The following is a 25227-nucleotide window of genomic DNA, read 5'->3' as shown; positions in this document are numbered from 1 at the left end:
GGCAAACTGTAATCTGGCCTTCCTGTTTTTGAGGCTCAGCAATGGTTTACATCTTGTGGTGAACCCTCTGTATTCGCTCTGGTGAAGTCTTCTCTTGATTGTTGACTTTGACACACATACACCTACCTCCTGGAGAGTGTTCTTGATCTGGCCAACTGTTGTGAAGGGTGTTTTTCTTCACCAGGGAAAGAATTCTTTGGTCATCCACGACAGTTGTTTTCCGTGGCCTTTCTGGTCTTTTGGTGTTGCTGAGCTCACCGGTGTGTTCTTTCTTTTAGGATGTTCCAAACAGTTGATTTGGCCACACCTAATGTTTTTGCTATCTCTCTGATGGGTTTGTTTTGTTTTTTCAGCCTAATGATGGCTTGCTTCACTGATAGTGACAGCTCTTTGATCCCATATTGAGAGTTGACAGCAACAGATTCCAAATGCAAATAGCACACTTGAAATTAATTCTGGACCCTTTATCTGCTCCTTGTAAATGGGAAGATGAGGGAATAACACACACCTGGCCATGGAACAGCTGAGCAGCCAATTGTCCCATTACTTTTGGTCCCTTAAAAAGTGGGAGGCACCTAAACAAACTGTTGTAATTCCTACACCGTTCACCTGATTTGGATGTAAATACCCTCAAATTAAAGCTGAAAGTCTGCAGTTAAAGCACATCTTGTTTGTTCCATTTCAAATCCATTGTGATGGTGTATAGAGCCAAAAAGATTAGAATTTTGTCGATGTCCCAATATTTATGGACCTGACTGTATGTTCTGTAATACACTGACCCTGTTCTGGGTAGTCAGAGATACATAAACTCGCACTTCAAGGCTGAAGATTTCCATTTGCCATTGTGTAGAAAACTCAGTTATAGATACTGCATAATTTCTGTTGTATCTTGTCCTTCGATTTAATGCCATGTACCCCGTGAACTATTCATGGTCAGGAATGTGTTGTACGCAGGATATAAATACTCGTTGGAATATTCCAAATCTTTCACCTATTAGGTTTTAAAATCCGGATAGGTCTTTCTCATTTTGGATCTTATGTTAATACCGTCTAACTATGCAACCACTGTATGCATTTTCTGCAAATATTTTAATAAAAAAGGCTTGAAGAACAAAATGATGATGGTTCATTATGAATACAATGAGAGCTGTATAGAAATGGTAATTTATCTAAGCACCACATACCGATAACACACCAAATAAAAATAAGTATCTTTAAGGCCTGGTTCACACCTTTGCCTTTTTTAGTGCATATTCAGTTTTGCAGAAACACACTACAGTGCATTTACCATGGTGTCCTATCGGTCACGTTCACATCTGTTTTTTTTTTTGGAAAGGGCCAGGCACTTTTTCTGTTTTTTTGGTTCCATAGACTTCAATGGATCAAGAGCGTGTATTTAGAAACGCAAAATGCATCTAGTATATGCATACTGCAACCTGCATAGGTGTGAACCAGACCTAACTCCCTAATGATGAAGGTAAAGACAAACATTAATGTCTGAAGACAGTTATGCAACTTTGGCATGTGTTAGCTAAACTGTATATATCATTGCAACTACTTTAGTTCATACTTGGCTGGTTGGGTGCTTTACCTAACAAATGCTTTGGTACCAAAGGAGAGATTGCGGGGGGGATCTTAGACTGCCATAGGTGGTCAGTATAGAAGTGTCCCCTTACATTTGTGGTCTATGTAGAAATGGCCTCTGACCACCAATGTAAGAGGCCACTTCTACACTGACCACCAATGTAAGAGGCCACTTCTACACAGACCACCAAAGTGTAGTAGTGACCCTTCATGTTGGTGGTCCGTTTAGAAGTGGCCCCTTTATGTTGGTGGTCAGTGAAGAAGTGGCCCCTTACATTGGTGGCAAGTGTAGAAGTGGCCCCTTATGTGGGTGGTCAGTGTAGAAGTGGCCTCTTACATTGGTAGTCAGTGTAGAAGTGACCTCTTGCATTTGTGGTCAGAATAGAAGTGGTCCTTTCCATTGGTGGTCAGCATACAAAGTGGTCCTTTCCATTGGTGGTCAGCATACAAAGTGGTCCTTTCCATTGGTGGTCAGCGTAGAAGTGGCCCCTTACATTGGTAAAAAGCATAGAAGTGGTCCTTTCCATTGGTGGTCGGCATAGAAGTGGTCCTTTCCATTGGTGGTCAGTACAGAAGTAACCTCTTACATTGGTGGGCAGTATAGAAATTAACCTTTACATTGGTGGTCAGTAAAGAAGTGACCCTTTACATTGATGGTCAGTTTAGAAATGACCTCTTACATTGGTGTTTAGTTGAGATTGCCCCCCATGCATTCATTGCCATTGTAGGTAGGAGATGACCCCATGATTGCTCACTGCCCAAGGAACCCCTAGGAACCTCAAGTCGAAAACTGTATTAGGCACATAGGAAACAATTTAAGCAATTGTACAGGTGCTCCAAGGAGCTCCCACCCAACAGAGGGAGCGACTTCCACATGCCATACCCTTGGCAGAAAGCCAATCCTCCTCCTCACACACCCCACTCCTTTGTGTGTGGGGAAAGGCAACTCATTTAGAGTTTTGGATGAAGTTGGGAAGGGTTAGGCCTTTAATAAATTTTAATTGCTGTCTGAGATTCACCCTCTGCAGTTACAACAATGCAGTATGACCACTGGGAAGAGAAGAGACTGAGGAAATGCTTCCTCCTGTCTGCAGCAGACTGATGACAATGTCTCAGCCTAGGCAAAGTCACTGGGCTGGATCTCAAGGGTGGCTTTTTAATAATAAAAGGGGAGCTCTTCTGAAAAATGATCCTGTTGATGTATATTGTGAAAAATTAGGAATTAATTTATGCAGCCTTATAAAGTTACTGAAAGACTTTAAGCCTCTCTTTCGTCAGTGCCTAAAATAAAAACATCACTCACTAGGTACCTTGTAGCATCCTCAGCACAGTTGGTGCAGGATTTCCTATAAGTTGTACTGGAGTTCAGCTGCAGGTTCCTCTGCTGCCAAAATGTGGTTTTAAGTCTGGAAGAGCCCCCAGCTCCTGCCATGTCTCTTCTATACAAATTATCAGACATGTAAACAGAAGTTCTCTTTGGAAAAGTTCTCCGCATTCCAAAATATTGTTGAGCAGGAAAACTCCTCCAAGAACAAACAATCTGTTGTAAAAATTACTAAACGATTTACATAAGAGGGGAATTGTTACCCTCCAGATCTTCACCTATTGAGATTGAGCTATCCGTGTCCTTGGCAACAGCGTAGACTCCTTTCACCACAGCAATTTTACTGATCCCCACAGTATCTTCTCCCACAGGAACATGTTTAGTTGCCCTTCTTGTCTGCTCTCTACCGCCATAATACTCACCTCCCATCATGATCAGTCCGACTTTTAGTAATCTCTTCATGGTTCATGAACAGATCTATCCTGTGTTAAAAAGCAGGTCCCATTCTTCTTTTCTCAAATCCTACTCTTCTAAGATCTCACTTTTCCGAGATCTCACTCTTCTTTTCTCTGATCCCACTCTTCTAAGATCTCACTCTTCCTTCTCAGCTCTCACTCTTCCTTCTCATATTTCACTCTTCTGAAATCACACTTTGTTCTCAGATCCTACTCTTCTGAGATTGCGCTCTTCCTTTCTTAGATCCCACTCTTCTAAGATCTCACTTTTCCGAGATCTCACTCTTCTTTTCTCTGATCCCACTCTTCTAAGATCTCACTCTTCCTTCTCAGATCTCACTTTTGGGAGATCGCACTCTCCTTTCTCAGCTCTCACTCTTCCTTCTCAGATTCCACTCTTCTGAAATCACACTTTTTTCTCAGATCCCACTCTAAGATCTCACTCTTCCTTCTCAGATCCCACTTTTGGTTCCTTCTCAGATCCCACTTTTGGGAGATCGCACTCTTCCTTTCTCAGCTTTCTCTCTTCCTTCTCAGAATCCACTCTTCTGAAATCACTTTTTTCTCAGAACCACTGTTCGGAGATTGCGCTCTTTCTTTCTCAGATCCACTCTTCTGAGATTGCGCTCTCTCTCAGATCCCACTCTTCCTTTCGCACATCCCACTTTTGGGAGATCGCGCTCTTCCTTTCTCAGCTCTCACTCTTCCTTCTCAGATTCCACTCTTCTGAAATCACACTTTTTTCTCAGATCTCACTCTTCCTTCTCAGATCCCACTTTTGGGAGATCGCACTCTTCCTTTCTTCGCTCTCGCTCTTCCTTCTCAGAATCCACTCTTCTGAAATCACACTTTTTTCTCAGATCCACTCTTCTGAGTTTGCGCTCTTCCTTTCTCAGATCCCACTCTTCTGAGATTGCACTCTTCCTTTCTCAGATCCCACTCTTCCTTCTCAGATGCCACTATTCTGAGATACCACTTTTCCTTTCTCTGACCCCAGTCTTCTAAGATCTCTCCTCCTCAAAACCCACTTTTCGGATTTCACACTTGTAACGGAACCACGACCCACACTGTACTTGTGGACTTCCTCCCAGTCGTGAACATAGATATCAGATTTTCCAGCCGCCCCCATACAAAGCTAGCCAACAACTTAGCTTGTACTGGAATCTCCTGTTTATTGAACAGTCACACAGAATTTATTTACTCATGAGCACATCCCCCTCCTGATCAAATTACCCCATCAGGTCAGGGGTTGCCTGATTACATTATCATATGCAGATGAAATTGTATACAGAAATATAAATAACACATCTAAAGAACAAACAACACAAACAGTATACTATTTCCACTCAGCAACTAACAGATGACAATTATTCAATCAACCTGAGCCAATTAACTAGCAGACGGCCATCCTCGCTCCTGAAATACAATAAACATTATCTCAATACACATCTAAGCATTGCTTTGATTATTTAGGAGTCACAGACTTCATGGCAACAGGCTATAGGTGTCACAGTGTAAAGTGGGATTAAATCTTCATATTTTTTGAGAGATATTGTTGATAAATATTACTCTCCCATTTGAAGTTATCCAAACCATTAGTATCTGTCTTTCACCTTCACCGCACTCTTCCTTTCTCAGATCTCACTCTTCTGAAATCACACTTTTTTGAGATTGCACTCTTCCTTTCTGTGATCCCACTCTTCTGAGATCTCGCTCTTCCTTTCTGTGATCCCACTCTCTCTTTCTCAGATCTCACTCTACCTCCTCAGATCCCACTCTTCCTTTCTCTATTTCTTTTCTTCCTCTGGTGCGGACTTACCAGGAGCAGCAGAGAAGATACATACAGTGCCTTGCGAAAGTATTCAGCCCCCTTGAACTTTTCAACCTTTTGCCACATTTCAGGCTTCAAACATAAAGATCTAAAACTGTAATTTTTTTGTGAAGAATGAACAACAAGTTGGACACAATCATGAAGTGGAACAAAATTTATTGGATATTTCAAACTTTGTTAAATATAAAACTGAAAAATTGGGTGTGCAAAATTATTCAGCCCCCTTAAGTTAATACTTTGTAGCACCACCTTTTGCTGCGATTACAGCTGTAAGTCGCTTGGGGTATGTCTCTATCAGTTTTGCACATTGAGAGAGACTGAAATCTTTGCCCATTCCTCCTTGCAAAACAGCTCAAGCTCAGTGAGGTTGGATGGAGAGCGATTGTGAACAGCAGTTTTCAGTTCTTTCCACAGATTCTCGATTGGATTCAGGTCTGAACTTTGACTTGGCCATTCTAACACCTGGATATGTTTATTTGTGAACCATTCCATTGTAGATTTTGCTTTATGTTTTGGATCATTGTCTTGTTGGAAGACAAATCTCCGTCCCAGTCTCAGGTCTTTTGCAGACTCCATCAGGTTTTCTTCCAGAATGGTCCTGTATTTGGCTCCATCCATCTTCCCATCAATTTTAACCATCTTCCCTGTCCCTGCTGAAGAAAAGCAGTCCCAAACCATGATGCTGCCACCACCATGTTTGACAGTGGGGATGGTGTGTTCAGGGCGATGAACTGTGTTGCTTTTACGCCATACATAATGTTTTGCATTGTTGCCAAAAAGTTCGATTTTGGTTTCATCTGACCAGAGCACCTTCTTCCACATGTTTGGTGTGTCTCCCAGGTGGCTTGTGCCAAACTTTAAATGACACTTTTTATGGATATCTTTAAGAAATGGCTTTCTTCTTGCCATTCTTCCATAAAGGGGCCAGATTTGTGCAGTATACGACTGATTGTTGTCCTATGGACAGAGTCTCCCACCTCAGCTGTAGATCTCTGCAGTTCATCCAGAGTGATCATGGGCCTCTTGGCTGCATCTCTGATCAGTCTTCTTGTATGAGCGGAAAGTTTAGAGGGACGGCCAGGTCTTCGTAGATTTGCAGTGGTCTAATACTCCTTCCATTTCAATATTATCGCTTGCACAGTGCTCCTTGGGATGTTTAAAGCTTGGGAAATCTTTTTGTATCCAAATCTGGCTTTAAACTTCTCCACAACAGTATCTCGGACCTGCCTGGTGTGTTCCTTGTTCTTCATGATGCTCTCTGCGCTTTAAATGGACCTCTGAGACTATCACAGTGCAGGTGCATTTATACGGAGACTTGATTACACACAGGTGGATTCTATTTATCATCATTAGTCATTTAGGTCAACATTGGATCATTCAGAGATCCTCACTGAGCTTCTGGAGAGAGTTTGCTGCACTGAAAGTAAAGGGGCTGAATAATTTTGCACACCCAATTTTTCAGTTTTTTATTTGTTAACAAAGTTTGAAATATCCAATAAATTTCGTTCCACTTCATGATTGTGTCCCACTTGTTGATTCTTCACAAAAAAATTACAGTTTTATATCTTTATGTTTGAAGCCTGAAATGTGGCAAAAGGTCAAAAAGTTCAAGGGGGCCAAATATTTCACAAGGCACTGTACATACAGCTCATCATGCCAACATGTTAAACCGGGACAGTTTAAAGGAGTGGGCGTAAGGTACAGCTCTTTTACACTCTTTAAAGAAGACCTTCCCCTTCCTGCTACAAAACTACCACCAATAATCAAATGCATACTATAAAATAAACTGTTACATAGTTACATAGTAGGTGAGGTTGAATAAAGACAATATTCCATCCAGTTCAACCTGTGTAGGTGTGTGTGGCTGTAATCATCTCACATACCCCTGAATGTTCTGATCCTTGAGATGTAAGTCTAAGAGTCTTTTGAAAGCCACCATACTACCCGCAGAAACCACCTCTTGTGGTAGAGAATTCCACAATCTTGTTGCCCTAACAGTAAAGAACCCCCCACATTGCCTGAGGTTAAAACGCTTCTCCTCTAATCGCATTGTATGCCCTCGAGTCCTCATGCAATCCCTTCGAATGAACAGCTTTTTTTCTAAGCTGGGATCCCCATTAAGATATTTATAAATTGCTATCATGTCCCCCCTCAGACGTCTCTTCTCCAGGGAGAATAAATCGAGCGATTGTAGACGCTCTTCATAGTCAAGGTCCTCCAATCCCCTAATTAGTTTAGTTGCCCTTCTCTGGACTCTCTCCAGCTCCAACACATCCCTCCTGAGGACTGGCGACCAGAACTGGACGGAATACTCCAGATGCGGTCGGACCAGAGTTTTATAAAGTGGAAGGATTATAGTCTTATCTCTGGAATACATCCCTTTCTTTATGCATGCTAATGTTCTGCTGGCTTTGGCAGCTGCCGCTTGACATTGCATGCTGTTGCCTAATCTATCTTCAACCAAGACTCCCAGATCCTTCTCCATTTTTGATTCCCCCAAGGGTTCCCCTCCTAACGTGTATTGTGTTTTTATGTTTTTAGTCCCCAAGTGTACACTTCTCCACGTTAAACCTCATTTGCCATGTCGTTGCCCACTCTGTAATTTTGTCCAGGTCATTCTGTAGGATATCTGCTTCATGCTGTGCAGTTATTGCCCTGGCCAATTTTGTGTCATCTGCAAAAACAGATATCGAACTACTGATCCCGACCTCAATGTTGTTTATGAATAAATTGAAATTTGAACAAGGTTGGTCCCAAGACTGAGCCTTGGGGGACCCCGCTTACCAGTCTGAGTATGCGCTGTTTATTACTACCCTTTGGACACGCCTTTTAAGCCAATTCCGTATCCAAGAGCAAACCCTGCTATCGATACCTGCAGACCTTATTTTATAAATTAAGCGCTTGTGGGGAACTGTATCAAACGCCTTAGCGAAATCCAAGTACACCACATCCACTGGTCTCCCCCTATCTAGCTCACAGCTCACCTCCTCGTAGAATGTTAAGAGATTGGTTTGACAAGAACGCCCATTTGTAAACCCGTGCTGATTACTGCTGATGATGATGTTGTCTTTAGCAAACTCTACGATATAGTCCCTTATCATCCCCTCCAGAAGTTTACCTACTATTGATGTCAAACTGACAGGCCTATAATTTCCCGGGATATGCCTCTGGCCCTTTTTGAATATCGGAATCACGTTAGCTTTCTTCCAATCCCCTGGTACATCTCCTGTCCTAATACTGTCAGCAAAGATCAGGAACAGTGTTCTCGATATAACCTTACTGAGTTCCTTGAGTACTCTCGGATGTACGCCATCCGGACCTGGTGATTTGTTTGTGTTAAGTTTATCCAGCCTTTCCCTGATTTCACCCTCTGTTAGCCATAGTGGCAAGTCCTGTGTATTACTACTAACCATACAGTCATGGTCAGTGTACCCCTCCGTTTCCTGTGTAAAGACTGACGAGAAAAAAGAATTCAGCACGGTTGCTTTTTCAGTGTCCTCTGTAACCATCCTCCCATCATTGTTAATTATGTGTGCAATATGCTCTGCCCTAGTTTTTTTGCTGTTGATATATTTAAAGAATTTCTTTGGGTTTTTTTACTATCCTCTGCTATTTGTCTCTCAAAGTTGATTTTAGCCATCTTGATTTCTTGTTTACTTTTCTTATTTGCCTCCTTGTATTGCTCGAAAGCTGATACTGTGCCCTCTGATTTATACTTCTTGAAGGCCAATTTTTTTCCCCTAATAAGTTTTTTGACGCTACGGTTTAGCCAGCCAGGTTTGGCTTTGTCTCTTCTAAATTTATTTCCCATAGGAATGCACTGCAAGATGCCTTTGCTTAATATGTTCCTAAAGCATTCCCATTTTTCCTCTGTGGTCAGGGATCCCAGGGTTTGGTCTCAGTTTACCCTTTCCATCAATGAGTACAATTTTGGAAAGTTTGCCCTTCTGAAGTTTAGGGTTCTTAAATTCTTAAAAATGATATACCTGCCTTTTTTTTTCTTCATATTTCTGATGGCTTCTTTGCACCTCATCACTAAAATCTGACCCAGCATCCTAAATGTAAACATCGGTAGGCGGCGGCTTCTTCATGTTTTACGTGCTGCCTTACTGATGATGTCAAAGCCAGATCTGGCACAAGGGCTGTTATTGATTACATGTTGCCAATGTTTTTAGCAACATGTACGGCCCAAAATGAACGTTGCTGGGGTTATTGCAAGTAAAAACAATCACACGTCATCCCTGAAAGGCACTGGTAATGTCGCCTTCCCAGAGGACAGCTGTGAGGCCAGGCGTATGTCACTAGTGCTTAAACAAAAAAAAAAAAAAAAACAGGAAGCACATAACATAATTTGGAACTAACGTTTAAAAAAACATTGTAAGTGAGCAGTCTACTGTAGAAGGGACTTGCTATGTCTTTTCTGCACAAATCCACCTGCCTGTTTGTAATCTTCTTTAACTCATTGCCACCTGCGTAACACATATGTGTAGTGGAAAAAGAGTGGGCTTTAACGCCCACATGCTGCACATATGAGTCACTGCGCGATAATGTTTCTGTGCTGAGAACGCGCTCAATGCACCCTCCCAGCATGAAAGCACACAGTTCCCACTACTGATAGGTAGCCAGAGGGAAGGCTGACGATCATGTGATTACTGTGACAGCCAATAACAAATGGTCACATGATCACCAATCCTTCCTAGCCCCTGGGCATTCAGAATCTTTTAAAAAGGGACATAAGGGTGGGCGGGAAAGGGTTAAAATTTTCCCCTGATCTGCACACACTCAGCATGATGCCTGTGTGCTAGGATGCATGAACTCCTTTGCGTATGCATAGGAATTATGTCAGCCTACCCCCCTCAATCAAGACAGCCAAAGATCTGGCACCCCAAAGAAACCAAGAAAACGCTGGAACTAGTGAGGGGCCCTTATAAAGGTCATACTGTTGGAGGAGAGGGCGAGTATTGGGGACTTAAGATTTGAAAGGAAAATTACTTTTTAAACCAAACTATTTATTTGGATATCAATTGAATGCATTTGTGGATGTGCATGCAGAGATGTATTGACTGATGCTTTTTGGTGGTTAAAGTGGTTGTAAAGCCATAAGGTTTTTTTTTTTTATCTTAATGCATTCTCTGCATTACGATACAAAACCTTCCTGGATTGTGGTCGCTGGATTGCCTGTAAATTGATGTATTGGTAATGTGTCCTGTGCTGTTCAAGGCCTCCTTTGAGCTGCAGCCACTGTTGGGGGGTTAGTGGGCTGTTTTTAGTTTACTTTTATTTTTATTTTTTATTTTTTTGTCCCTTTGATTGTTGTTTTACGGTCTTTATGTCTTTGAGCCTGGGTATGCCCACATGGCTCTGTTTTGTATACTGTTTTTTCTAAAATCATAATAAACAGAATTTTCAAAAAAAAAAAAAAAAAAAAAAGATACAAAACCTTCAATACTAGCTCCCCCTTAGCCCCCCTAATTTCTTACCTGAGCCCAATCTCGATCTAGTGCTGTGCCTGAGAGCAGAGGCTTCCTCCTATCAGGACATGGAGGCAGCAACAGGAGCCACTGGCTCCTGCTGCTGTCAATCACAGCCTGTGAGGAGTGTTGACTGGGGGCCGAGCTGCGCTGTATGTGTCTATGGACATAAGCAGTAAGTCTTGGGATAGAGCCCGCATCAGTGTCCTGCTATGTGGGCACTCGCCGAAGACAAGAAGCCTGGAGTTCCAGCGGGGGACCCCAGACGGGAAGGTAGGACACATTATTTAAAAAAAAAAAAAAAAAAATCACATTTAGAATCACTTTAAAATACATTCAAAACCTCATATCTTTTTTTTTTTTTTTTTTTTTTGCTCTTTTGGGCCATATTTCCAGAAATAAATACAATACACATCAGTATTTAAAAGCAGAAAACATTTATGGTTATTGTATTTTCCAATACCAAAAACAGCAAAGAACAAAAGTGATACAAATGGAATGGAGCAAGATTCGAACAGATATTACCATAAAAAAAGGTCTTAAAGAGGAAGTAAACTCCCCCAATAAAAACGAGGAAAAAAAAGCCCTGTAAAGAAAAAGGCATAATGAGCTAGTATGCATCGCATACTAGCTCATTATGTAGTACTTACCTTAAAACGAAGCCCCCGCCGTGCCGCCACCTCAGCGACAGGACGGCGACATGTCCGGCCGTCCTGCTTCCGTGTTCGCGTCCTCCGGCCATCTGATTGGCCGGAGGCGCGATTACATCACTCCCGCGCATGCGCGCGGGAGCCGCCGTTCACGGCACTGAGCTCTGAAGGAACGGCACGGGTGGCCGTTCCTTCAGAGCACCTGCGCCGATGACGTCATCGGCAGTAGGCACTCTAAATATCTCCTAAACGGTGCAAGTTTAGGAGATATTTATAGCACCTATAGGTAAGCCTTAATATAGGCTTACCTATAGGTACAAGTTTGTGAGGTGGGTTTACAACCTCTTTAATACCTGGTCTCTCTCTGTCTTTCATGCATCTATATTACTCTTCAAAGATCCAATATCATCAGCCAAGAGCCTGTGCACATGCATGTCCATTTGAGCTCTGACATACAATGCACACCACTCCTTCTGCTTGTATCCAGCAGCTTTGGCCAGCAGAGAACTATTCTTTGTACAAGCAATAACCCAAAAACAAAAATCCTGTTATGCAGCGTACCAGTCCTTCGATCTGGTGGCTGCAATAGTTTTCTTTTTTTTCCCTCTTTATTTCTACCTGGTGATCCTGCCAGTAACAAGCTTCCTGTCCTTGGGTGACAACGCTCACTCTCTATACTGTATCTTTGGAGAAACAGGGTTGTCACCCCAGGACAGGAAGCGTGTTAGGACTAAAGAACCTCCTTCCATAAGAGAATGTCATTGTCATTTGGGTTATTCTCTGTCCTATTAATCTCTATTATTCCAGCACACATGATGGAAGCATGGTATAAAGATACATGCACGTACATAAGCTAACTATAACTAGACAAGGCTAATCCACACTGGAGTGAAAATCAACTGCCACAACTCTTGTAGAAAAAAAAAAAAAAGATCCTATGCAAAATTATGAAACTTCTGATTGTCTAAGTAGCACTGCACCTACGATGTCCAGGTCAGACTGACCAGACTGCCGAGGTTTATGACTTTATGACCTCGGGTTATATTTATATCAAAATCAGCAGACGTTTAAACGTTAACTCATTTTAGTGACAACAAATACTCATTTCTATATAAATACTGGCTAATCGAGCCATAAGGAGCAGAGCCCCTAATATAACGAGGGGAGCCAAAAGGGGCAAAGCCCCTTGTATATTGAGGTGTTTTCTGTGTCTCCAATACCCATACATAGTCATTTACGTATACATATTCAGATCTATGCACATGTCCTATCATGGCTGGTTCTCTTTAGAGAAGACATCAGATAATAAAGTAAAAAAATATGACTCCAGCAGCACCGCTGAACGGGACGGCTCGGTGCAGAACAATAAAAATAAACAGAAGTATAGAAAGATTTAGGGGTGTTAATCTACAACACTTCAAATGATAAGTGTACTTTAAAACAAAGTGCCCTTACCCCTTTTACCCGTTCCCCTGACCTGACCCTCCTTCTCTTTCACAGATGCATACTTCGCTTATCTGATGGCCTTGGCCTCATTTTAATGTTTACATCCTGGCCATGCCTGCGCATTACAGCCCGAGGCTTTAAGAGGCTGTTTCCTGAGGCAAAAGACTTTTGGAGACGATTCCATAGGACTAGAATGTACAGAGGTTGTGGCCGTCAGATCAAGGTAAGAAGGCATCTGAGGAGGGGGCGGGTGGGTTAGGTTAAGTAAGGGAAAAGAAGGCAAAAATTTATAATAGGTGTTTTAGGACCACTTCTGTCTTCTTAAAACCTCCAGAGCCTGCTCCCGCTCCTTCAACACCTCCTTCAGACGTTGTATTTTTTCATCCTTGGTTGTTTCATCAGGATACACAGACTCAAAGTGAAACCTCTGTCTCGGTGGAGGAGGAGCTTCACTAAAATGTCCAGCAATGTCCTGGCTGACATAGAAAGAATGGCTGTCTGACGGTTCTGTATAGATTTCTGGAGCACTGTCCTGGGTGGAGTGTGACGCACTCAGATTACTGTAGGCCGCATTTGCTTCAGTCAATGCAGTCCCTTCTCTGGACATTGTGTGTGTCACGTCTGAGGATCCAGCATGGAGAGGAAGGGTTGTTGTAGAAAATGACCTGCTGTTATTTCCAGCTGTATCAGAAGTCATACTGAAGTCATATGCATCTTCGCTTTTCCTCCGCTTTGAAATGCTTGAGGTTTCTAAAAATGGCAACTTCCTTCTCTCTGGAGTTTCAGTATAAACCTGTTTAAAAGGATAAATATTCAGTTACATGACAAAATGAGAGCAAAAAAAGAATTATGGGTATCAGCCATAAAACTATACACAAGCAGACCTCAATGCACTGTTTCATTGGGCAACTATGTGGCAAATGAGGTTTAATGTTGATAAATGTAAAGTTATGCACTTGGCGGCTAAGAATATGCATGCATCATAGATACTAGGGGGAGTAGAACTGGGGGAATACATAGCGGAGAAGGATCTGGGGGAATCCATAGTGGAGAAGGATCTGGGGGAATCCATAGCGGAGAAGGATCTAGGTTTTCTGGTAGTTCCTAAGCTTAATAATAGCATGCAATGCCAAGCTGCTGTTTCCAAAGCAAGCAAAGTCCTTTCTTGGTATGGACTCCAGAGAGATATCATTTTGCTACTGTACAAATCATCTGGAATATGCAGTTCAGTTTGGGCACCAGTTCCTAAAAAGGATATCGGGGAACTGGAGAAAGTGCAGAGAAGGGCAAACAAACTGATAAGAGGCATGGAGGAAGTCAGCTAAGAGAAAAGATTAGAGGAAATGAATTTATTCTCTCTTGCGAAAAGGAGATTAAGGGTAATATGATCACCGTGTATAAATACATAAGGGGTCCATATAGTGAACTTGGTGTTGAGTTGTTCACTTTAAGGTCAACACAGAGGACAAGGGGGCACTCTTTACGTCTAGAGGAAAACAGATTTTGTCTCCAAATACAGAAAGGTTTCTTCACAGTAAGAGTTGTGAAAATGTGGAATAGATTCCCTCCAGAGGTGGTCATGGCCAGCTCAGTAGATTGCTTTAAAAAAGGCCTGGATTCTTTCCTAGGTGTACATAATATAAATGAGCACTAATATTTATAGGTAAAGTTGATCCAGGGAATATCCGATTGCCTCTTGGGGGATCAGGATAGAAATTTTGGCCCCTGCTGTAGCAAATTGGGTCATGCTTTTGCTGGGTTTTTCACCTTGTACCGTTTAGGAGATATTTACCTTACATGCAGCCAGTGACGTCACTGGCGCATACGCTCTGAAGGAACGGCCGCTGGTGCCGTTTCTTCAGAGACCCATGCCGTGACTGTCTGCTCCCGCGCGCGCAGGAGTGACGTCACCGCGGCTCCGGCCAATCAGATGGCCGGATGCCGCGATCCCGGAAGACGGGCGACTGGACATGTCGCCCGTCATACAGTTAAGCGGGCTGCACGGCGGGGGCTCGTTCTAAGGTAAGTATTGCATAATGAGCTAGTATGCAATGCATACTAGCTCATTATGTGTTTCTCTTACAGGTTGCCAAAAAAAAAAAAAAGTTGTACGGGTTTACAACCTCTTTAAAGCGGAGTTCTGGTCACTAAAAACTGAATTTTTGTAAAATCTTACCTGTAAAATTCCTTTCTCTGAGTCCTCCGACAGTCGCCGCCTCTTCATATTCGTCACAATGGGGTATTAGACTGAGTAGCTAGGCAACAGAATATGTTAACATTTAAGCTTTTAACATATCCCACCCTCAAGGGGTGGTCCCCTCAGTCAATACCCTCCTACTTCCTGCAACCATATCTCAGTTTCAGTGGAATAGCAGTAGAGTATACAACCAAACCCCAAAGAGGGGCGGGGGCGGCGACTGTCGGAGGACTCAGAGAAAGGAATTTTACAGGTAAGATTTTACAAAAATTCCGTTTTCTCTTACGTCCTCCGACAATCGCCGCCTCTTCATATTCGTCACAATGGGGACGTCCCAAAGCAGTGCAAACATGAGGGGTGGGAAACGCATCCGCGCCGTAAGGCAACGCAGTCTCCCCATCAAAGAAAGGAACCTTACCAAAGGAAGGAAACCAGCTGGGCAACAGGAAAAAAACTTGCTCAACAGGAGCAACAACCCAGGAAAAACAAATAACCGGGGGATAAAAAACGTATCCCAACAGCCAGGGGTCCCAACAAGGGACCCTAGGGAACTGCCGCACTAAGAACCTTGCGGCCAAAGGAAGCATCCGCCGATGCCTGAACATCTACCTTGTAGAATTTTGTGAAAGTGTGTACGGTCGACCAGGTCGCCGCCTTACACACCTGGGCCACAGAAGCCCCATGACGACAGGCCCAAGACGTACTCAGAGATCTAGTAGAGTGTGCCTTCACAGGCACAGGGGGAACTTTCCCCTGCAAGGCATATGCCTGTTCAATGGTCTGCCTGATCCAGTTGGCGACGGTAGAGGCCGACGCCGCCATGCCCTTCCGAGGACCCTCTGGAAGAACAAACAAAGAATCCGTCTTTCGAAAAGACTCAGTCGATTTAAGGTAAACCCCAATCGCCGAACAACATCCAAAGAATGCAACCTCACTTCTTTCGGATGTTTTAGGCTTCGCGCACAGCGAAGGCAAGACAACATCCTCATTGAGATGGAAATCCGAAACTCGCTTCGGAAGAAAAGAAGGATTAGGTCGCAAGACCACCTTATCCAAGTGAATAACCAGATACGGAGACTTGCAGGACAAGCTGCCAGCTCCGACACTCTGCGAGCCGAAGTGATCGCAACCAAAAAGGCGACCTCTTTTGGACAACATAGACAACGAGATCCCCCTGATCTGTTCAAAAGGAACACGTTGTAACACAGATAGAACGAGATTCAAGTCCCAAGGGGGCAGAGGATCCCTCCTAGGAGGTACCAGATGCCGCACTCCCTGAACAAAAGCGCCAACCAAAGAGTTGGAAGCCACGGGACGTTGAAAAAGAACGGCCAGCGCAGACACCTGACCCTTGACCGTAGCCAGCGCCAAACGCTGATCGACACCTGCTTGAAGGAAGGACAACACTCGAGAAACAGAGTACGTGCGGGGTGAAAACCCCCAGGACTCACACCAGGCAAAATAGGCCTTCCAAGTACGGTAGTAAACCTTCCCCGAGGAAGACTTCCTCGCGTTGACCAAGGCATGAATGACCTCAGGGGAGAGACTCCTCTCCTTCAGGACCTCGGTCTCAACAGCCAGGCCGTCAAAGCCAGCGACTGTAAAGCAGGATGGTACATTGGCCCTTGAAAACAGGAGATCTTCTCGAAGAGGTAGACGCCACGGGGCGTCGACCGCCAGATTCACGAGGTCTGCGTACCAGGACCGGCGAGACCAATCCGGCGCCACAAGAATCACCATGCTGCGTTCCAAGCGTAACCTGCGAAGGAACCTGGACAGCAACTGAATCGGTGGAAACGTATACATCAGCTTGTACCGATGTCACGGGACCACTAACGCGTCCGACGCGTCTGCCCGAGGGTCGTGCGTCCTTGCCACGAACCTTCTCACCTTGTTGTTGAGACGAGACGCGAACAGGTCCACATCTGGAAGACCCCACTTCGCGCACAACATCTGGAAGACAGCCGGGTGGAGAGACCATTCCCCCTGATCTAGGGACTGGCGACTCAGATAGTCCGCCTGCCAGTTCTCCACCCCCGGGATGTGTACCACCGATATCGCCGGGACGTGTGTCTCGGCCCAAGACAGAATGTCGGCCACTTCCCAAACCGCTCGGGCACTCCTGGTGCCCCCTTGGTGAATGACGTAAGCCACTGCCGTGGCATTGTCCGTCTGCACCCGAACCGGACAGCCGTGCAGCCTGTCCGTCCAACGTTGAAGGCAGAGAGTTATCGCACACAACTCCAGAATGTTGATCGGAAGGGAGGATTCCTCCTCCGACCAAGTTCCCTGGGCGGACAGAACGCCCAGAACACCACCCCAGTGGTGGCATCCATGGTGATCACCGTCCACGAAAGAGGACGAAAAGACTTTCCCCCCGACACCGCCGGGGACTGGAGCCACCACAGAAGATCCCTTCTGGTGCGATGGCTCAACGAAATCTGGATATCCAGAGATTGTGGACGCCCGTCCCACCTGGACAGGATCTCCGCTTGGAGACCCCGCGTGTGAAACTGGGCAAAGGGAATCGCCTCGAAAGCCGAGACCATCAGTCCCAGACACCGCATGCATTTCCGCAGAGACGAACAACACGGAACGTCCCTGAGGGACTGGACTTCTCCCTGAAGAATCTTGAGTTTGTCGAGTTTGGTAGGAAGACCTTCTCCTGGACCGAGTCCAGGATCATCCCCAAAAAGGGAAGACGAACCGACGGACACAGCGTCGACTTTGGATAAGTTATCGTCCAACCAAACTCCTGCAGAGTCTGCACCGTGACGGACAGATCCGTCTCCAGACCCTGGCTGGTCGTAATGATCCTCCGCAATGGCGAATCGAAGGTACCTCTGGTGACCCTCGAAAATGGAGATGTGTAGGTACGCATCCTTCAAGTCGATGGAGGCCATGAATTCCCCCAGGGCAGCCACCACCGACCGCAGAGACTCCATGCGGAACTTGCGAACCCGCACAAAGCGGTTCAGAGTCTTCAAGTCCAGAATTGGACGCACCTTGCCCACCTTCCTGGGCACGGTGAACAGATTGGAATAGAACCCCAGAAATTTGTCCCGATGAGGCACCGGAACCACCACTCCCTGAGCTCTCAGGTCCCGCACCGCTAGGTGCAGATCCCGCAAACGCTCCGGAGACAGTTGAAGATTTGAGGGGGAAAATCTGCTCTCCGCCGAGAGAGAAACTCGATCTTGTAACCAGATCGAACGATTTCCTGAACCCACCTGTCTCGAACACGGGACAGCCATGGTCGTGGAAAACCGAACAAGCGTCCCCCCACCCCAGAACCGGGTGAGGGCGCCCCTTCAGGCCGCACTGTAGTGGGCAGCGGATCCGGACTGGCCGGACTTCTGTTTACCTGTCCCCGGCTTCTTTTGGGAGCCTTGACCTTTGAACGGCTTGCCCTCATAGTGTGGCCGAAAGGCACGAAAGGACCCCTGAGAGGGCCGAAAGGAAGCATGCTTCTTACCAGAAGTCGCCTTAACCGTGTGAGATTGGGGCAAGAGCGTGCTCTTACCACCCGTGATCCCCTTTATCAGAGTATCCAAGGATTCGCCAAAAAAAGGCGAGAACCATCATATGACTATTGGCCAAGATCCTGCGCGAAGACTGGTCCACAGACCAACACTTCTACCAGACCAGGTGGCGAGACAACACCGCCACACCGTGCACACGTGCAGCCAACGGAACCGTAGCCAAGTCCGCACCACACAAACACATGACACCCTGATGGACTTGATCCACCATATCCAATGTCGCCTGAGGGGCAGAATCAGCCACCAAAACGCGCCTAAGCACCTGCGTCCAGCACGCGACAGCCTGTGCCGCCATCAGCGAAGCAAACAGAGCTGTCCGCATAGAACCCATATTAGAATAGGTATGGTGAGCAAGAGACTCCAGCCTCTTGTCCGTGGCATCCCGGAACACCGGGGCAACCTCAGTAGGAATCGCAGTGGACTTATTCAAAACCACCACAGCGTGATCCACCGGAGGTGGTACACACCAGCGCCCGTCAGTAGCGGGCATAAACGGATACCGCAGCTTGAACCTACTGGACACAGCAAAAGGATTTCGGATATTGCGCCATTGTTCCGTAACCGCACTCTGAAAATCATCAGTGCAAGGAAAAACCTGCGACGTTGTGCGTCTGCGCTTCGTCCCATAAGCTGCCAAGGCAGCAGGGGGACAGGGCTCATCCTGTAACTGCAGCGTTTGCTTGATAGAAGCAACCAATTCATCCATGAGCGCAAGCTCTTCAGACGAACCCGGGGGAGAATTATCAACCCCCTCTACCTCAGCCTCAAACTCGGACCCTACAAGATCCAGGGATGAGCGGGACCCCGATAAGGAGACCCCAGCCACAGCAGCCCCATCACCATCACCCTCTGATCAGAGGAAAGTAAAACTCTGGGCCTTTTAGAGGATTGAGCAGCCACCAGCATTTTCACCTGAATCGCAAGGCTAGCCACAATCGCAGCCAAATTCCCCCCTGGGGGGAAAACAGCAGTCCCCTGGCTCCCCACCAAAATGGTAGTAAATTAACTTCCCTGAGAACCCATGCCCCCAAAAAAATATGTGGAAACAAATAAAGGAGGACTATCCCTTTAAAAAGCGCGGCGAGCGCAGCCCACCGCAACACACACACACACCCGCACAATGCGACCCCCCACAGGGAGAAGTTACAATACAGGCATGGGTACAGAGATAGGGGAAAAAACACCTGGAGGGTCCGCTGCTGCCTCGATCGGTGCTCTCAGCAGGAAATGCTGACATGCAGGGCGCTCCATGCGAGCCTTTGCGAGGCTACAAGAAAATGGCCGCTTGCCTGTGTAACATGCGGCCGGAGCGAGCACATCCAAAATGCACCGAACAGGGATGGGTCGTTCACTGTGCCAGGAGCGTTACCTGGCTGAACGCTCGATGGCAGGCTGGGAAGCCACTGACCCACGACCTGCGACCAGAGGGATCAGCCCGAGACCCAGCCCGCATGATCCTCTTCATCCGAAGAACTAACTAATGCTGACAAAAAGAACAGCTAAGTAAAGAAAGAGAAAAAACTCAAACAAAAAATCAAAAAAGGCTGGGGCAAAAAGCCCCAGCACAGAGAAAACCAGCTACTCCTGACAAGCTAGACATTGAAACTGAGATATGGTTGCAGGAAGTAGGAGGGTATTGACTGAGGGGACCACCCCTTGAGGGTGGGATATGTTAAAAGCTTTAATGTTAACATATTCTGTTGCCTAGCTACTCCTTCGGAGCAAAGTCTAATACCCCATTGTGACGAATATGAAGAGGCGGCGACTGTCGGAGGACGTAAGAGAAATGTTTTTTCAATAAAAATACCCCCGGGACAGTCAGGGCTAGTACATTCCACAATGGATAGCCTCTGAACTGTCCCGGGTCGCACTTACCTGTAAGAAGAAATACTTACCTTGAAAACTTCTTCTCCAGCGCTGCCATCTCAGATGTGGGCAGCTCTTCTGCGCCCTCTTCCGTGTCCTCTTCTCCCAGAATGGGCCTGCACCGGCCCCGCTCGTCACTTCAGATGCGGGTGCGTCATCCCTCCACAGCTTCTGGGCATGCCCAGAAGCTGTTTAGCAGGGAATGAGCGCCCACACCGGAAGTGACGAGCGGGGCCGGTGCAGACGCATTGATTCCTGGGAGTGATGACGTTCAGCTCCCAGGAATCAATGCAAAGAGGAAGTGACTGCGTGGGCCACGGCCACAGAGGGAGGAAGTGGAAGAAAGTGGAGTATATTTTTCTTCAATAAGGTAAGTAAACAAAAAAAAAAATCATAATTATCCATTTCTGTGACCAAAAGCAAGCGGATGGCCCAAAATCGATTATGTCGATTTTGTGGCCGGAACTCCACTTTAACCCTCACCCCTATTTATCCCCTCCTCCCCTCTTACCGGTATAGATAGATTGTGGAAAAGAAAAAAATAAATAAAGTATTCTCTTGTGCCTAGCAATCCAGGGGTGTTCGCTAGGGATTTTTCACAGCAGGTCCCATGCCACCATCTTATTCTGATGTCAAAAGAGTGCCAGCTGTCTCCTCCAGGTTGTGCAGTGGAAACATCAAGGAGGCACAAATGCACAGCTTCATCAGCTGCAAGAACCATGAATAGGCTCCAATCCCCCCTGATAACATGGTGTGGTACATGCGCCACAGAATACGCTACAGCCTCCTAAGACTCATGACAATCCCAGGAGGCAATGAGCATTGTACACGTCATTCAGGCCTTGGTTAGAAATAAGGAAGCATGGAGAGGGGGTCCCAAAAAAGTATTTCTACTCCCACAAATATTTTTTAAAACATTTTCAATTCTGTTATAGGAGGGGTCAGAAGGAGGCCGATATAAAGTCGATTGGGAGGATAAGTTCAGCTTTAAACCTTTCCAAAACAATCTTTATATGCCCCCCTGCTGGTGATATCCTAATAAAAGTCCTTCCTTTCAAAGAGAAGTATGTTTGTTTTTTTTAAACGTCATACTTACCTAGGTGGATGCAGCATCTGTCCCCGGCCAGCTCTACAACTGAGAACCGAGTGATCAAACACTGCTGATCGCTTGGTTCACAGGGCTCAGTGAGCAGAGATCCAGTGACTGTCAGTCACTGCTTTTTGCTTTTGCTTGGCCCAAAATCGATTTTTTTTTTCGATTTTGAGGCCGGAACTCCGCTTTAAACAACTCAAAGTATATGTTTAATAAGGAAGCTTTTTTATGTGTTTTTAACCACTTCAGCCCTGGAAGATTTTACCCCCTTCATGACCAGACTATTTTTTGCTATTCGGCATTTCACTATTTTAACAGGTATTGCGCGGTCATGCAACTCTGTACCCAAATGAAATGTATATAATACCGCAGTTCTCCCCTGGTCACAATGTACCCTGTGGATGTCACTTAGGGGGTGATTGTGTCTTCCCAACGGGACCTGTGAGGTTTTGTTTCTTAAATTTCGATTGCCCGTATTCTCCTAAAGAGTCTCCATAATAAACTGGGTCTCTATGTGTAGTTGGAACGCACGGCACTGAATCCCAGAAGAGCGGCCGCGTCATGCGTTCCAAACATACCACTGGTGATGCAGAAGTGACATGGATGGAAGGGACTTCAGTTTGAAACGCGTGACATCCACAGGGTACATTGTGACCGGGGGAGAACTGCAGTATGCCTTCCACCCACGGTTCACTTCAAGATGCAGCACCCTTCTGGATACCTTGGAGTAAGTGAATTTAGTATATGTACTTACCACATATTGTAGTATTCACTACTACTAATATAGAGTTTCCAATTAGATGAATAGAGGCAAGGTCAACGTAGGTAGGGCTGCAGGGGTTAACACCACACGGAGGAGCACCCATCAGGGAGGAGTGGTTTTAGACCACACCTAGGTGGTATAGGCATTTTGCTACATAAATGAGAGGTTCAGTCATGGCTTGTTGGCTCTGAAGAAGAGGCTAAGCCTCGAAACGCGTTAGCCATCATCCATTGAGGAATTTGCTTCTGTCAACGTGATACAGATTGTTCCAGCTGTTTGATTTGATGTGCCGTTTTTAAGCAAATGTTTGTGAGTACAACTATTTTTATTTAACCACTTAAGCCCCGGAAGATTTTACCCCCTTCCTGACCAGGGGGTTTTTTGCGATTTTTTACTGCGTGACTGACGGGCAATTGCGCGGTCGTGCGACGATGTACCTAAACGAATTTCACGTCCTTTTTTTCCCACAAACAGAGCTTTCTTTTGGTGGTATTTGATCACCTGTGCGATTTTTTGATCATGCGCTATAAACAAAAAAAGAGCGTAATTTTTGCAAAAATAACAATATTTTTCACTTATTTTTATATGAAATTCCCCCCCAAAAAATGTAAAAATCTAATTTTTTTTAACATTTTCGGCCAAATTGTTTTACGCTACATATGTTTGGTAAAAAAAAAAAAAAAAAAAAAAAAAAACGCAAAAAGCGTATTTTGATTGGTTTGCGCAAAAGTTATCGCGTTTACTAACAAAGGGAAAGATTTTTGGTGTTTTTTTTTAAACGAGTAATGGCGGCGATCTGCGATTTTTTTTGCGGTACTGCGACATTGCGGCGGACAGATCGGACCCTTGACTGACATTTCTGACACTTTTGGGGGTACCAGTGACATTACTACAGTAATCAGTGCTATATATATGCACTGTTACTGCAAAAATGACACTGGCAGGGAAGGGGTTAACTGTATTGGACAGGGAGGGGTTAAGTGTGTCCTAAGGGCGTGATTCTAACTGTAGGGGGACAGGTCTCCTAGTGTAAAAACAAAGATCAACGGTTCTACATAGTAGAACCGTCTGATCTTCATTTTTACACAGGGGAGAATGACAGGCGGCTTGTTTACATAAGCCGCTCTGTCTTTCTCCCGCTGTACCGGCGATCGTAGTGTGACCGGCAGACATCGGGTCCGCCGGTCACACGCCCGCACTCCTCTGTGAACGAGCCTCAGCGGGCGCTCGTCTCAGCGCGCGCGCGCTCGTCCGCTATTGGCTCTAAAAGGAGTGACAGGTGAGCGACGTAGACCTACGTCGCTCTGCCTGGCCGGGGCTGACTGCCGCAGTAAATATACTGTGAGCAGTCGGCAAACGGTTAATAAAGCCTAATATTGAGGATAATGCACAAGGCCGGTGCGCCTTCTGCTTGTTTTTTGATTTTGGGGACAGATTTAAATTGGTATGTTAATGTGAGGTCTTTTGGATCTTTTTCTTTAAAACAAGGATACCTCATGGCTTAAACCATGAATGGGACATCACGCATTTTTTTTTCAGTCGTTTTCTAAGACGTACCCCTTGAAAGGTTTATAGGTCCATACATGTTCCATTAGGTTTCCCTCTGTGTCATCCAAGCCTCCTGTGATTTAGTGAAATTTATTTTTCTAGGATTGTGTGTATGGGGGTGGTCCGGCAACTATTTGTGTCCATTAGCCTATAGGAAAGGGAGTTTTTCCCCATACATTTGACAGAAATCTGGCTTGCTTCGGCTTTAATCTAGTTGTATACATCTCTTAATGGAGATTGATCGTGATTGTTAAACACAAGCCGAATGAGCAAAGCCCTTTGGTTGCTCCAACATGTAGGAATATGAAGATATCTAAGCAATGGCTACATTGATTTGATCTATATTTGTAAAAGAGGGATGCTTTGTCTTCTTTATATTCATATTTATATTTATTTTCATCTTTATTTAGTATTTTCACACATATTTGTAGTATTCACCCTTTAACACTTGATTGCATAAGTGTTGGAACTAGTTTGGCACTCATTTTGGTATTGTGATTTCTTGCTTATTTCGTACATTTATTGGAAATATGCATAATATATTATTATTTTTTTTATTTTTATATAGGCCAGATATGCTATTAATTGGTTGATACATGTTATACATTAATCAGTTGGTCACTTTTTTTTTTTTTCATAGCATAAAGGCTTTCAAGTATATACTATTTCTGCACACTGAGCAGGGCAATAACTTCACATAGTGAGGCAGGAATTCTACAGATTGACCTCTGTATTGTATAAATGTGCATGAAGAAGACAAGGAAAGATGGAAAAATCTCCAAAAAAGGCATCAAATTACAGATTCAACATTCTTATAATACAGTATGTCAACAAAAGTTAAGATTCTATTTCCATCATTTACACTTTCAAAATAACAGAAAACAAAAAAATGGCTTCTGCAAACTTTTGGGCACCCTGCAGAGTTAATATCTTGTACTGCCCCCTTTGGCAATTATCACAGCTTGTAAACGCTTTTTGTAGCCGGCCAAGAGTCTTTCAATTCTTGTTTGAGGTATCTTTGCCCATTCTTCCTTACAAAAGTCTTCCAGTTCTTTGAGATTTCTGGGCTGTCTGTCACGCACTGCTCTTTTAAGGTCTATCCATAGATTTTCAATTATGTTGAGGTCATGAGATTGTGAAGGCCATGGCAAAACCTTCAGTTTACGCCTCTTGATGTAATCCCCCGTGGATTTTGAGGTGTATTTAGGATCATTATCCATTTGTAGAAGCCATCCTCTCTTTAACTTCAGCTTTTTCACAGATGGCATCAAGTTACCATCCAAAATTTGCTGAAATTGTATTAAATCCATTTTTCCTTCTACTCGTGAGATGTTCCCTGTGCCACTGGCTGCAATACAACCCCAAAGCATGATTGATCCACCCCCATGCTTAACAGTTGGACAGAGGTTCTTTTCATTAAATTCTGTGCCCCTTCTTCTCCAAACGTACCTTTGCTT

General features: G+C 44.9%; 1 protein-coding gene across 1 annotated transcript in view; it reads right to left on the bottom strand.

Annotated features, from left to right (window-relative positions):
* Positions 1-12913: 12913 nt before the first annotated feature.
* LOC309547815 (ligand-dependent nuclear receptor-interacting factor 1-like) overlaps positions 12914-25227 on the bottom strand; it is a 57741-nt gene continuing 45427 nt past the window's right edge. Inside the window, exon 4 of the mRNA XM_082247819.1 lies at positions 12914-13554. Coding sequence (XP_082103945.1) covers positions 13063-13554 — 492 coding nt within the window. The 3' untranslated portion in view covers positions 12914-13062. The remainder of the gene's footprint in view (positions 13555-25227) is intronic.

The sequence above is a fragment of the Pelophylax lessonae genome (genome assembly GCF_965119305.1).
Source record: "Pelophylax lessonae genome assembly, chromosome: 2".
Taxonomy (NCBI): domain Eukaryota; kingdom Metazoa; phylum Chordata; class Amphibia; order Anura; family Ranidae; genus Pelophylax; species Pelophylax lessonae.
This window is presented reverse-complemented; position numbering and strand designations above follow the sequence as displayed.